General features: G+C 41.5%; 2 protein-coding genes across 3 annotated transcripts in view; one reads left to right on the top strand and one right to left on the bottom strand.

Moving 5' to 3' along the window:
* The window catches only part of PCSK2 (proprotein convertase subtilisin/kexin type 2), a 257,758-nt gene that overhangs the window by 94,002 nt on the left and 150,155 nt on the right, over positions 1–13,601 (top strand). The gene's annotated exons all lie outside the window — the stretch shown is intronic.
* LOC125108856 (heat shock cognate 71 kDa protein-like) lies at positions 4,651–6,649 on the bottom strand. The gene has a single exon (XM_047745215.1). It carries the CDS (start codon positions 6,590–6,592, stop codon positions 4,652–4,654), a length of 1,941 nt encoding a protein of 646 aa, XP_047601171.1. The 5' UTR covers positions 6,593–6,649; the 3' UTR covers position 4,651.

The raw sequence follows: 13,601 nt of genomic DNA, 5'->3' as shown, positions 1-13,601 counted from the left end.
GGAGAAACTAATTTCTGATCTTGAAAATGACTTTTTTTTTGGCATGGGCACCCATATTGCACCCTTGTCAAGCTATGCCCCTATAAAAAGCAGGAATGGAGAATTAAAGACAATGAAGTTATATCAAATGAGCTTCTGCTATGTAACGAGCCATCAAGGCATAGTTGCTTACAGCAAATATTTATTGACTCACGATTTCCTGTGTCGGTAATTTAGGATGGGTTCAGTTAGGTAGATTGTCTGTTTGCCTCATCTGGAGTCACTCGCATGGGTACAGTCAGCCAGTGGTGTGGCCAGGAGACAATTGTTCTCTCTCAAATGTTCGATGTGTCGTGCTGGCTGTCCAGTAGGGAAGCAGGGGTGACTGGACCCTGTATTTCCAACATGCTAGCCTGGGTTTATTCACATGGTGGTGGTTGCCACGTGTAGCAAGGGAGGGCAAGCCCGGTGCACAAGCATTTTTTTTTTAATTTTATTTTTTATAAACATATATTTTTGTCCCCAGGGGTACAGGTCAGCGAATCGCCAGGTTTACACACTTCACAGCACTCACCATAGCACATACCCTCCCCAATATCCATAACCCCACCCCCCCTCTCCCAACCCCCCTCCCCCCATCAACCCTCAGTTTGTTTTGTGAGATTAAGAGTCACTTATGGTTTGTCTCCCTCCCAATCCCATCTTGTTACATTTATTCTTCTCCTACCCCCTTAACGCCCCATGTTGCATCTCCTCTCCCTCATATCAGGGAGATCATATGATAGTTGTCTTTCTCCAATTGATTTATTTCGCTAAGCATGATACCCTCTAGTTCCATCCACGTCGTTGCAAATGGCAAGATTTCATTTCGTTTGATGGCTGCATAGTATTCCATTGTGTATATATACCACGTCTTCTTTATCCATTCATCTGTAGATGGACATCTAGGTTCTTTCCATAGTTTGGCTATTGTAGACATTGCTGCTATAAACATTCGGGTGCACGTGCCCCTTCGGATCACTACGTTTGTTTCTTTAGGATAAATACCCAGCAGTGCAATTGCTGGGTCATAGGGTAGTTCTATTTTCAACATTTTGAGGAACCTCCATGCTGTTTTCCAGAGTGGTTGCACCAGCTTGCATTCCCACCAACAGTGTAGGAGGGTTCCCCTTTCTCCGCATCCTCGCCAGCATCTGTCATTTCCTGACTTGTTCATTTTAGCCATTCTGACTGGTGTGAGGTGATATCTCATGGTGGTTTTGATTTGTATTTCCCTGATGCCGAGTGATATGGAGCACTTTTTCATGTGTCTGTTGGCCATCTGGATGTCTTCTTTGCAGAAATGTCTGTTCATGTCCTCTGCCCATTTCTTGATTGGATTATTTGTTCTTTGGGTGTTGAGTTTGCTAAGTTCTTTATAGATTTTGGACACTAGCCCTTTATCTGATATGTCATTTGCAAATATCTTCTCCCATTCTGTCAGTTGTCTTTTGGTTTTGTTCACTGTTTCCTTTGCTGTGCAAAAGCTTTTGATCTTGATAAAATCCCAATAGTTCATTTTTGCCCTTGCTTCCCTTGCCTTTGGTGATGTTCCTAGGAAGATGTTGCTGCGGCTGAGGTCGAAGAGGTTGCTGCCTGTGTTCTCCTCAAGGATTTTGATGGATTCCTTTCTCACATTGAGATCCTTCATCCATTTTGAGTCTATTTTCGTGTGTGGTGTAAGGAAATGATCCAATTTCATTTTTCTGCATGTGGCTGTCCAATTTTCCCAACACCATTTATTGAAGAGGCTGTCTTTTTTCCATTGGACATTCTTTCCTGCTTTGTCGAAGATGAGTTGACCATAGAGTTGAGGGTCTATTTCCGGGCTCTCTATTCTGTTCCATTGATCTATGTGTCTGTTTTTGTGCCAGTACCATGCTGTCTTGATGATGACAGCTTTGTAATAGAGCTTGAAGTCCGGAATTGTGATGCCACCAACTTTGGCTTTCTTTTTCAATATTCCTTTGGCTATTCGAGGTCTTTTCTGGTTCCATATAAATTTTAGGATTATTTGTTCCATTTCTTTTTAAAAAATGAATGGTACTTTGATAGGAATTGCATTAAATGTGTAGATTGCTTTAGGTAGCATAGACATTTTCACAATATTTATTCTTCCAATCCAGGAGCATGGAACATTTTTCCATTTCTTTGTGTCTTCCTCAATTTCTTTCATGAGTACTTTATAGTTTTCTGTGTATAGATTCTTAGTCTCTTTGGTTAGGTTTATTCCTAGGTATCTTATAGTTTTGGGTGCAATTGTAAATGGGATGGACTCCTTAATTTCTCTTTCTTCTGTCTTGTTGTTGGTGTAGAGAAATGCAACTGATTTCTGTGCATTGATTTTATATCCTGACACTTTACTGAATTCCTGTACAAGTTCTAGCAGTTTGGGAGTGGAGTCTTTTGGGTTTTCCACATATAGTATCATATCATCTGCAAAGAGTGATAGTTTGACTTCTTCTTTGCCGATTTGGATGCCTTTAATTTCCTTTTGTTGTCTGATTGCTGAGGCTAGGACTTCTAGTACTATGTTGAATAGCAGTGGTGGATAACGGACATCCCTGCCGTGTTCCTGACCTTAGCGGAAAAGCTTTCAGTTTTTCTCCATTGAGAATGATATTTGCGGTGGGTTTTTCATAGATGGCTTTGATAATATTGAGGTATGTGCCGTCTATCCCTACACTTTGAAGAGTTTTGATCAGGAAGGGATGCTGTACTTTGTCAAATGCTTTTTCAGCATCTATGGAGAGTATCATATGGTTCTTGTTCTTTCTTTTATTAATGTGTTGTATCACATTGATTGATTTGCGGATGTTGAACCAACCTTGCAGCCCTGGAATAAATCCCACTTGGTCGTGGTGAATAATCCTTTTAATGTACTGTTGAATCCTATTGGCTAGTATTTTGGTGAGAATTTTTGCATCTGTGTTCATCAAGGATATTGGTCTGTAGTTCTCTTTTTTGATGGGATCCTTGTCTGGTTTTGGGATCAAGATGATGCTGGCCTCATAAAATGAGTTTGGAAGTTTTCCTTCCATTTCTATTTTTTGGAACAGTTTCAGGAGAATAGGAATTAGTTCTTCTTTAAATGTTTGGTAGAATTCCCCCCGGAAGCCATCTGGCCCTGGGCTTTTGTTTGTTTGGAGATTTTTGATGACTGTTTCAATCTCCTTACTGGTTATGGGTCTGTTGAGGCTTTCCATTTCTTCCTGGTTCAGTTGTGGTAGTTTATATGTCTCTAGGAATGCATCCATTTCTTCCAGATTGTCAAATTTGTTGGCGTAGAGTTGCTCATAGTATGTTCTTATAATTGTCTGTATTTCTTTGGTGTTCGTTGTGATCTCTCCTCTTTCTTTCATGATTTTATTTATTTGGGTCCTCTCTCTTTTCTTTTTGATAAGTCTGGCCAGGGGTTTATCAATCTTATTAATTCTTTCAAAGAACCAGCTCCTAGTTTCGTTGATTTGTTCTATTGTTTTTTTGGTTTCTATTCCATTGATTTCTGCTCTGATCTTTATGATTTCTCTTCTCCTGCTGGGTTTAGGGTTTCTTTCTTGTTCTTTCTCCAGCTCCTTTAGGTGTAGGGTTAGGTTGTGTACCTGAGCCCTTTCTTGTTTCTTGAGAAAGGCTTGTACCGCTATATATTTTCCTCTCAGGACTGCTTTTGTTGTGTCCCACAGATTCTGAACCGTTGTGTTTTCATTATCATTTGTTTCCATAAATTTTTTCAATTCTTCTTTAATTTCCTGGTTGACCCATTCATTCTTTAGAAGGATGCTGTTTAGTCTCCATGTATTTGGGTTCTTTCCAAATTTGCTCTTGTGATTGAGTTCTAGCTTTAGAGCATTGTGGTCTGAAAATATGCAGGGAATGATCCCAATCTTTTGATACCGGTTGAGACTTGATTTAGGACCAAGAATGTGATCTATTCTGGAGAATGTTCCATGTGCACTAGAGAAGAATGTGTATTCTGTTGCTTTGGGATGACATGTTCTGAATATATCTGTGATGTCCATCTGGTCCAGTGTGTCATTTAAGGCCTTTATTTCCTTGTTGATCTTTTGCTTGGATGATCTGTCCATTTCAGTGAGGGGAGTGTTAAAATCCCCTACTATTATTGTATTCTTGTCGATGTGTTTCTTTGATTTTGTTATTAATTGGCTTATATAGTTGGCTGCTCCCACGTTAGGGGCATAGATATTTAAAATTGTTAGATCTTCTTGTTGGACAGTTCCTTTGAGTATGATATAGTGTCCTTCCTCATCTCTTATTATAGTCTTTGGCTTAAAATCTAATTGATCTGATCTAAGGATTGCCACTCCTGCTTTCTTCTGATGTCCATTAGCATGGTAAATTCTTTTCCACCCCCTCACTTTTTTTTTTTTTTTTGCCAATTTTAAATACAGTTTTATTTAAGACATTGCATTTTCCACTTAACAATACAGTGCTTATAAAGTGCAATGTTTATTTCCTTTCCCTGTGCACATATTCCATATTCAAGTATCAAGAATGCCCAGTTTTTTTTGCTATAGCAGCTCAACATTACAACTGCCATGGAATTTGCTACAAATTTGGGTCCTTTGAATATTGTGTGTGGAACAACGCTCAACCTAATTATTCTCAGGTTGGTTTAGTCAACCTCTTCAATGGTGGGCCCAGAGGAGGCTCCACCAGAGGGAGGAGCTCCACCACCAGGGAAGCCTCCAGGCATTCCTCCTGGCATGCCCCCTGCACTCTGGTACAGCTTGGTGATGATGGGGTTGCAGACTTTCTCCAACTCTTTCTGCTGGTGTTCAAATTCTTCTTTCTCTGCAGTCTGGTTCTTATCAAGCCAGTTGATGATTTCATTGCACTTGTCAAGAATCTTCTGTTTGTCTTCATCATTTATCTTGCCCTGAAGTTTTTCATCTTCAACAGTTGCTTTCATGTTGAATGCGTAAGACTCAAGTGAATTCTTGGAAGACACCTTGTCCCGCTGTTTCTCATCTTCAGCTTTGTACTTCTCAGCTTCCTGGACCATGCGCTCAATATCTTCCTTGCTCAAGCGGCCCTTGTCATTAGTGATGGTAATCTTGTTCTCTTTTCCTGTGCTCTTATCCACGGCAGAGACATTGAGGATACCATTAGCATCAATATCGAAAGTGACCTCAATCTGAGGGACACCACGAGGAGCAGGAGGTATGCCTGTGATTTCAAACTTTCCAAGTAGGTTGTTGTCCTTGGTCATGGCACGCTCACCTTCATACACCTGAATAAGCACACCAGGCTGGTTGTCCGAGTAGGTAGTGAAGGTCTGTGTCTGTTTGGTAGGAATGGTAGTATTACGCTTGAGGAGAACAGTCATGACTCCTCCAGCAGTTTCAATGCCAAGAGAAAGTGGAGTGACATCCAACAGCAGTAAATCTTGAACATTTTCAGATTTGTCTCCAGAAAGGATAGCTGCTTGGACAGCTGCACCATAAGCAACAGCCTCGTCAGGGTTGATGCTCTTATTCAGTTCTTTTCCATTGAAGAAATCTTGGAGAAGTTTCTGAATTTTGGGGATACGGGTAGAACCACCCACCAGGACAATATCGTGGATCTGAGACTTGTCTAACTTGGCATCTCGAAGGGCTTTCTCTACAGGGTCCAGGGTGCCACGGAACAGGTCAGCATTTAATTCTTCAAACCGGGCACGAGTGATAGAGGTATAGAAGTCGATTCCTTCATACAGAGAATCAATCTCGATACTGGCCTGGGTGCTGGAGGAAAGTGTACGCTTAGCACGTTCACAAGCAGTACGGAGGCGACGAACTGCCCTCTTGTTTTCACTGATATCTTTCTTATGTTTGCGCTTGAACTCTGCAATAAAATGGTTGACCATTCGGTTGTCAAAATCTTCTCCACCTAAGTGGGTGTCTCCAGCTGTGGACTTAACCTCAAAGATCCCATCTTCAATAGTAAGGATGGACACATCGAAAGTGCCGCCTCCCAAGTCAAAGATCAGCACATTCCTTTCAGCTCCAACTTTCTTGTCTAGGCCATAAGCAATAGCAGCAGCAGTTGGCTCACTGATGATGCGAAGCACATTGAGACCAGCAATAGTTCCAGCATCTTTGGTAGCCTGACGCTGAGAATCATTGAAATACGCAGGTACTGTGACAACTGCATTGGTAACGGTCTTCCCAAGATAAGCCTCTGCGATTTCCTTCATTTTCGTCAAAACCATAGAAGACACCTCCTCTGGATAAAAGCTTTTTGTCTCTCCCTTGTATTCTACTTGGACCTTGGGTCTGCCAGCATCATTCACCACCATGAAAGGCCAATGCTTCATATCAGACTGGACAACAGCATCATCAAATCTCCGTCCAATCAGGCGTTTGGCATCAAAAACTGTGTTGGTGGGGTTCATTGCAACTTGGTTCTTCGCAGCATCACCGATCAATCGTTCGGTGTCCGTGAAGGTGACATAACTTGGGGTGGTCCAGTTTCCCTGATCATTGGCAATTATTTCCACTTTCCCGTGCTGGAAGACACCCACGCAGGAGTAGGTGGTGCCAAGATCAATGCCAACTGCAGGTCCCTTAGACATGGTTGCTTATGTGTGGGCCTGGCTCAGGCTGAGAAGACAGCAATCCAAAGATGTAGCCCCGCGTTCAATGAGGTCCACCCCCTCACTTTAAACCTGGAGGTGTCTTCGGGTTTAAGATGAGTTTCTTGTAGGCAACATATAGATGGGTTTTGTTTTTTTATCCATTCTGATACCCTGTGTCTTTTGATTGGGGCATTTAGCCCATTATTATTCAGGGTAAGTATTGAGAGATATGAATTTAGTGCCATTGTATTGCCTGTAAGGTGACTGTTATTGTATATTGTCTCTGTTTCTTTCTGATCTACTACTTTTAGGGTCTCTCTTTGCTTAGAGGACCCCTTTCAATATTTCCTGTAGAGCTGGTTTGGTATTTGCAAATTCTTTCAGTTTTTGTTTGTCCTGGAAGCTTTTAATCTCTCCTTCTATTTTCAATGATAGCCTAGCTGGATATAGTATTCTTGGCTGCATGTTTTTCTCGTTTAGTACTCTGAATATATCATGCCAGCTCTTCCTGGCCTGCCAGGTCTCTGTGGATAAGTCTGCTGCCAATCTAATATTTTTACCATTGTACGTTACAGACTTCTTTTCCCGGGCTGCTTTCAGGATCTTTTCTTTGTCACTAAGACTTGTCAATTTTACTATTAGGTGACGGGGTGTGGACCTATTCTTATTGATTTTGAGGGGGGTTCTCTGAACCTCCTGGATTTTGATGCTTGTTCCCTTTGCCATATTGGGTAAATTCTCTCCAATAATTCTCTCCAACATACCTTCTGCTCCCCTCTCTGTTTCCTCTTCTTCTGGAATCCCAATTATTCTAATGTTGTTTCGTCTTATGGTGTCACTTATCTCTCGAATTCTCCCCTCGTAGTCCAGTAGCTATTTGTCCCTCTTTTGCTCAGCTTCTTTATTCTCTGTCATTTGGTCTTCTATATCGCTAATTCTTTCTTCTGCCTCATTTATCCTAGCAGTGAGAGCCTCCATTTTTTATTGCACCTCTTTAATAGCTTGTTTGATTTCAACTTGGTTAGATTTTAGTTCTTTTATTTCTCCAGAAAGGGCTTTTATATCTCCTGAGAGGGTTGCTTTAATATCTTCCATGCCTTTTTCAAGCCCGGCTAGAACCTTGAGAATCATCATTCTGAACTCTATATCTGACATATTACCGATGTCTGTATTGATTAGGTCCCTAGCCTTTGGTACTGCTTCTTGGTCTTTTTTTTTGTTGTGAATTTTTCCGCCTTGTCATTTTGTCCAGATAAGAGTATATGAAGGAGCAAGTAAAATACTAAAAGGGTGGCAACAACCCCAGGAAAATATGCTTTAGCCAAATCAGAAGAGATCCCAAATCGTGAGGGGGGAGAAAGGGGATGAAAAGGGGTTCAGAAAGAAAAAAAAAAGAAACTATTAAAAAAAGAAAGCCGATAAAAAATATAAAAAGGAAAATATATATATATATATATATATATATATATATATATATATTAGATAAACTATTTAAAAAACGTTAAAAAAAGAAAACAGTAAAAGTTAAAAAGATTTAGCAGAAGAAGAGAAAAAAAATTGAAAAAGAAAAAAAAATTATATTAACTGCAAGGCTAAAGAATCATGGGGAGAAAGCCATGAGTTCCATGCTTTGCTTTCTTCTCCTCTGGAATTCCGCCGCTCTCCTTGGTATAGAAACTGCACTCCTTGGTAGGTGAACTTGGTCCTGGCTGGGTTTCTCGTTGATCTTCTGGGGGAGGGGCCTGTTGTAGTGATTCTCAAGTGTCTTTGCCCCAGGCGGAGTTGCACCGCCCTTACCTGGGGCCGGGCTGAGTAATCCGCTCGGGTTTGCTGGGTTTGCTTTAGGGAGCTTTTGTTCCCTGAGTGCTTTCCGTAGAGTTCTTTCAGATAGTGGTTGATTTCTGTTTCTAGAATTGCTGTTCTTCTTCTCTTCAATCTCCCGTTGGATTTGTAGGTGTTTGCAATCTTTAGATAACCTATTGAGCTGATCTCCCGCTACCTGAAGTAGTCTCAGCCTGCTACTTCTCCGCCATCTTGACTCCTCCTCCAGCATTTTTTTAATCTCTGCTTGTGGCATGTTTGCTATACCCCATGGGCCAAAACAAGTCACATAGCCAGGCTCGGTGTGGGCAGGGAATACTCAAGGGAGAGGATACAGAGAAGGATGAATAAACCGGGGTCATTATTCTGACAACCTACTGTAGAAGTATTCTTGGAAACATTCTTATCTGTATCCATCAGGTCAAAATGTGAGAACTTAGAATCATGCAATCATGGGACAGAGTGGAAGGATCTTAGATGTCTTCAAGTCCAAATTCTTTTGATCGTTGAGGCCTCTTCAATTCAGATGGGCTACTCTTCTGCTCAAGATCACATGACTACCTTGATACTACATTAATTGTGAAGGCATGGGGAAGCATCTGGGATCATTTATACAGTAACTTGATTTAGTGTTTAGGTTAAGTAAAATTATTTACACTAGACAAAAATAAGAACCCCATCAAGACTAGAGAGTCTGGAAAATATTTTGGGAAAGAAAAGACAGAGCTCAAGTAGGCAGGTAACTGTGTAGGTGTAGTGAGAGAAACCCAATTGAAAGCTCAAGATGTCATATTTTCCTGGTATTTTTTAGATTCCTAAGGTAGTGCTCTCAAATTTCGATGTGCATATGAATCACCTAGGATCCTATTAAAATGCCAATTCTCATTCAGGAGGTGGGTGCTGAGAATGCATTTCTAACAAGCTCTGAGGACAGGCTGATACGGCTGGTCTAAGGGCCAAAGCAGCAAGGCTAGAGGACTTAGCTTTGTACATTCAGTTCCTCAACTGTCATCTTTATTCAGCCCCTAAATGCATCTCTCCTCACTGACATCACCACTCCCCATATTAACATGTTGGAAATCCCCCTGCAGTACCCTTCCATAGAGAGCTCTCCTAGTGAAAGAGGTCTGTGCCCAGGAGACACTAGGTTCTCATCTTTTTTTGTTCCCCCAAAACAACACAGAATGCATGAAACATGAATTCCTCTCCCCACCACGCCCCTCAAGGAGAGCCCTTCCCTCAGTCCCCCTACCTCTTCCTCCTAGAACTGCCACTTTCTTTTCATGACAGTGTATCACCACCCACCGTGGACGCAGATAAGGGCTAAATTCTTATGTCCCCACTACCTATCCAGACTAGGGCTTTGTACCTTGGGAAGTCCCTTAGGAAGCACCAGAAGGAGCTGGGGAAGTGAGACATGAAAGGGACTGAACCTAGTAAAGTATGTGTTCTTCAGCCAATTACTATTGTAGGCAACTGGGCTCAGGCCTGCTGAGGGTTTGTAAGAGACTATGTAGGACATGCCCCAGAGTTACCCTAGCCAATGGGGAAGTAATCAGGGTGTTATACACCAACTATATGGCAGGTAGTGGTCAAGGGGGCTCCCAGTAGAATTAATTCTCCAGCACATTTGGCTTCTCAGTGCATGGCACAAGCATTTGAGAAGGGCCTTCAGGTAGAGTCACTGGAGTTTACAGGAGGTGGCTTTAAGCTTGTAGAGGAGAATGCAGAAGGACTGTGGGCAAGCCTACAGTCCTTCTGCCTGAACCATCATTGAAGTATTAAACAGAAAGTCAGCAATAACTTAAATGGATGAAGGCTCTGACCAAAACCAAGGAAAGCAGGTCAAAAGCAAAACACTGTTAAAATAACCAAATTGTTACTGCACCAAATGATCCTTTTGATTGTTTTCATTTTTTCCCCCTCTTGAGACTGTTCGCTTGGTTTATTCTGTTGTTGTTGCTGTTGTTGTCATTGCCTTCATGCAAACTAATAATGTCTCAGCTGCCTTAAATGCATGGTTGGCTTTCAATGTAATCTACCCAAGTCACTCAACAGGAAAGCAAAGATTTTTATCATTGTTTTCCATTATGAAGCACTAGTAGATCTGGACTGCCTCCTGTCCCTGTCCTTTATCTGAACTGAGACCTTGGCCAAGGTATTCTCTCTAAGCTTTAGATTCTTCATCTGATGGAAAGGAATATCAATTATGACTGCACTGGACTGTGGTAAGGGTTGAATAGGAGGAAGAATGTGAAGCTGCTCACCTACGAGAGGCACTCAATGTCCTCCTCCCTCACTGTCCAATACCCTCACCGCTGAAGACTATATTCTATTCCATAAGTTCGTATTGAAGTCTGAGTATGTGCAAAAAATCTAATCTTAGATGGCAAAGGAAGTAGAGAGCTAATAAAACATAGTTCTTTCCTTTCAGTTACTTTCTGCTTTATAGAAAGGCAGACATATAAGGAAGTAGTTCTAACAAAATTGGGTAGTGATATTATTTTCAATATAAACAGTGCCATGTTCTGATCCTATAGGGAGAGAGAAATTATTCTCTATGTTCTTGTAATTTACATAACAGTAGTTGGTCCCATAATTCACACTCAACTGCTAGAGTCTGCAAAATTCCCAATAACTGCCCCGTTCAACAGAATTGTATTATGCCCCAAAAAACCTTTGCTAACCCCGAATTGATTCCAACATTCCAAAGACTCTGAGGAAGAGCTGAAAATTTAGAAACTGCTGACTTGTATTAGGCCCAGATTTGTTCAAATAAAACAGAGGGACAGAAGGTTTTTGGAGTGAGATTATTTTGTCAATTGGACAGAAGAAGAAGAAAAAATAAAAATGATTGTTTAAGCTTTGAAAATCCTTTCTCTTGCGATGAGATTGGGTTATGAGGAAAAAAACTAACATTTATTGAGCACCTCTAAATGCAAGGTATTATGAGTCTTCATTTATCATTGTATTTGATCCTGCTGACTCCCCAAAGACCACCAGAGAAACCTGTTGATCAAGTAAGACTGTGTTTGCTACTCTTTGTGCTTAAGCAACCTTGACAGAGAATGGTTTCAGGGTTGAGCTAGGTGGTTTTTAGGTAGATCGTGTAAGGCATAGAATTTGTTGGGACTCAGCCAAATTTGTTGCTTTATTATTATTCAGACTAGGTTGATGAGCACATAGAGGGAAGGATTTTGAAGAAAGTCTTGATGAGTAAGCTGTGTAGTTAGTGTTATGGGATAAATTGTGTGCCCTCAAAGTTCTCCAAGCTCTGACCCCCAGTACCTAAAGTAAGACTGTATTTAAAGATAGGGCCTCTAAAGAGGTAATGAAGATGAAGTGAGGTCATACGAGTGGGGTTAATCCAATATGACTGATGTCCTCATAAGAAGAGATTAGGACACTGACCCGCACAAAAGGAAGACCAGGTGAAGACAAAAGAGAAGATGTCCATTTACAAGGCAAAGAGAGAGGCTTCAGAAGAAATCCCATGTGACAACACCTTGGCCTTGGACTTCTAACATCCAGAAATTTGAGAAAATAAATCTCTGCTATTGAAGCCACACAGTCTGTGGTATTTTTTTATGGCAGCCCCAGCAAACAAGCATAGTTAATTTACGGTCTCTGGTTCTAGAATCAGGTACTTCCAGAAGCAGGAGGTTAAGTAACATGCCCAAGATTTCAAAGCTATGACCATGAACCAAGATTCTTTTTTATTATTATTATTTACTTAATTTTTTTACATTTCTTTTCTGTGTTTCAGAATTCATTGTTTATGCACCACACCCAGTGCTCCATGCAATACATGCCCTCCATAATACCCACCACCAGGCTCACCCAATCTCCAACCCCCCTCCCCTCCAAAACCCTCAGTTAGTTCCTCAGAGTCCGCAGTCTCTCATGGTTCGTCTCCCCCTTCAATTTCCCCCAGCTCACTTCTTTCCATCTCCCCATGTCTTCCATGTTATTCCTTATGCTCCACAAATAAGTGAAACCATATGATAATTGACTCTCTTCGCTTGACTTTTTTCACTCAGCATAATCTCTCCCAGTTCCGTCCTTGTTGATACTAAAGTTGGGTATTCATTCTTTCTAATGGAGGCATAATACTCCATAGACATATGGACCATATCTTCTTTATCTATTAGTCCTTTGAAGGGCATCTTGGTTCTTTCCACAGTTTGGCAACTGTGGCCATTGTTGCTATGAACATTGGGGTCCAGATGGCCCTTCTTTTCACTACATCCGTATCTTTGGGGTAAATACCCAGTAGTGCAATTGTAGGGTCATAGGGTAGCTCTATATTTAATTTCTTAAGGAACCTCCACACTGTTTTCCAAAGTGACTGCATCAACTTGCATTCCCACCAATAGTGTAGGAGGGTTCCCCTTTCTCCACATCCTCTCCAACACATGTTGTTTACGGTCTTGTTAATTCTGGCCATTCTAACTGGTGTAAGGTGGTATCTCAATGTGGTTTTGATTTAAATCTCCCTGATGTGAGCCAAGATTCTAACTTAAGTTGACTGAACAGCAAAACCGAGCTCTCTCTTCCATAGGTTGAACTTTCCTATAAAATGGGAACAAATCATAAATAGGAACTAAAAAGAAAGTAACTGGGGTTTCTTATACCTTCCATCAATTGGCCAGTTTTCCATGGGGCAGGGGACAGCACAGGACACCTGTTGTAGTTTTTTCTTTATAGCCTTCAACCTAGGGTGGCATTTTGCAGTTTGCAAGATGTAAGGACCAGATGGTATCTTTTCCAGATAAACAGACACTCCTATGTCTCTCCCCCACTCACTCCACCATTCCCTCAGCACTAACTTTTTCTAGGTACAGAGATTCTGAGACTTCCAACTGCCGATATGCACAACTCTTCACCTGAGCAGGTCCTTCGATCACTGGAGTCCTTGTTCAGGGCAGACAGGAAGCCCTAGACAGTGACTGCCCCCGTCGCCAGAGCAGCCTTCCACCAATGACTAATGGGAGTGATGGATAAACACTGCTGTGAGATGACTCTGAGACATGTTCTATGCTGTTCCCATAACTCCCCCACATGTCCACTGTAGTAACAAGCTAATAACACACCTTTTATGAATGCCTCCCCTTCCCCACTGGTGCTTACTGGGATCCCCTCCCAAATAAGACATTTGCACTCAGCCCCTTATCTTAGGGTCTTC

This window comes from Lutra lutra, chromosome 9 (genome assembly GCF_902655055.1).
Source record: "Lutra lutra chromosome 9, mLutLut1.2, whole genome shotgun sequence".
Taxonomy (NCBI): Eukaryota; Metazoa; Chordata; class Mammalia; order Carnivora; family Mustelidae; genus Lutra; species Lutra lutra.
Note: the sequence above shows the minus strand (reverse complement) of the source record. Positions and strands in the feature narration are given on the sequence as shown.

What these genes read in the sequence shown, in the direction of transcription:
- LOC125108856 (XM_047745215.1), bottom strand. Translation starts at nt 6,592, where the DNA reads ATGTCTAAGGGACCTGCAGTTGGCATTGATCTTGGCACCACCTACTCC.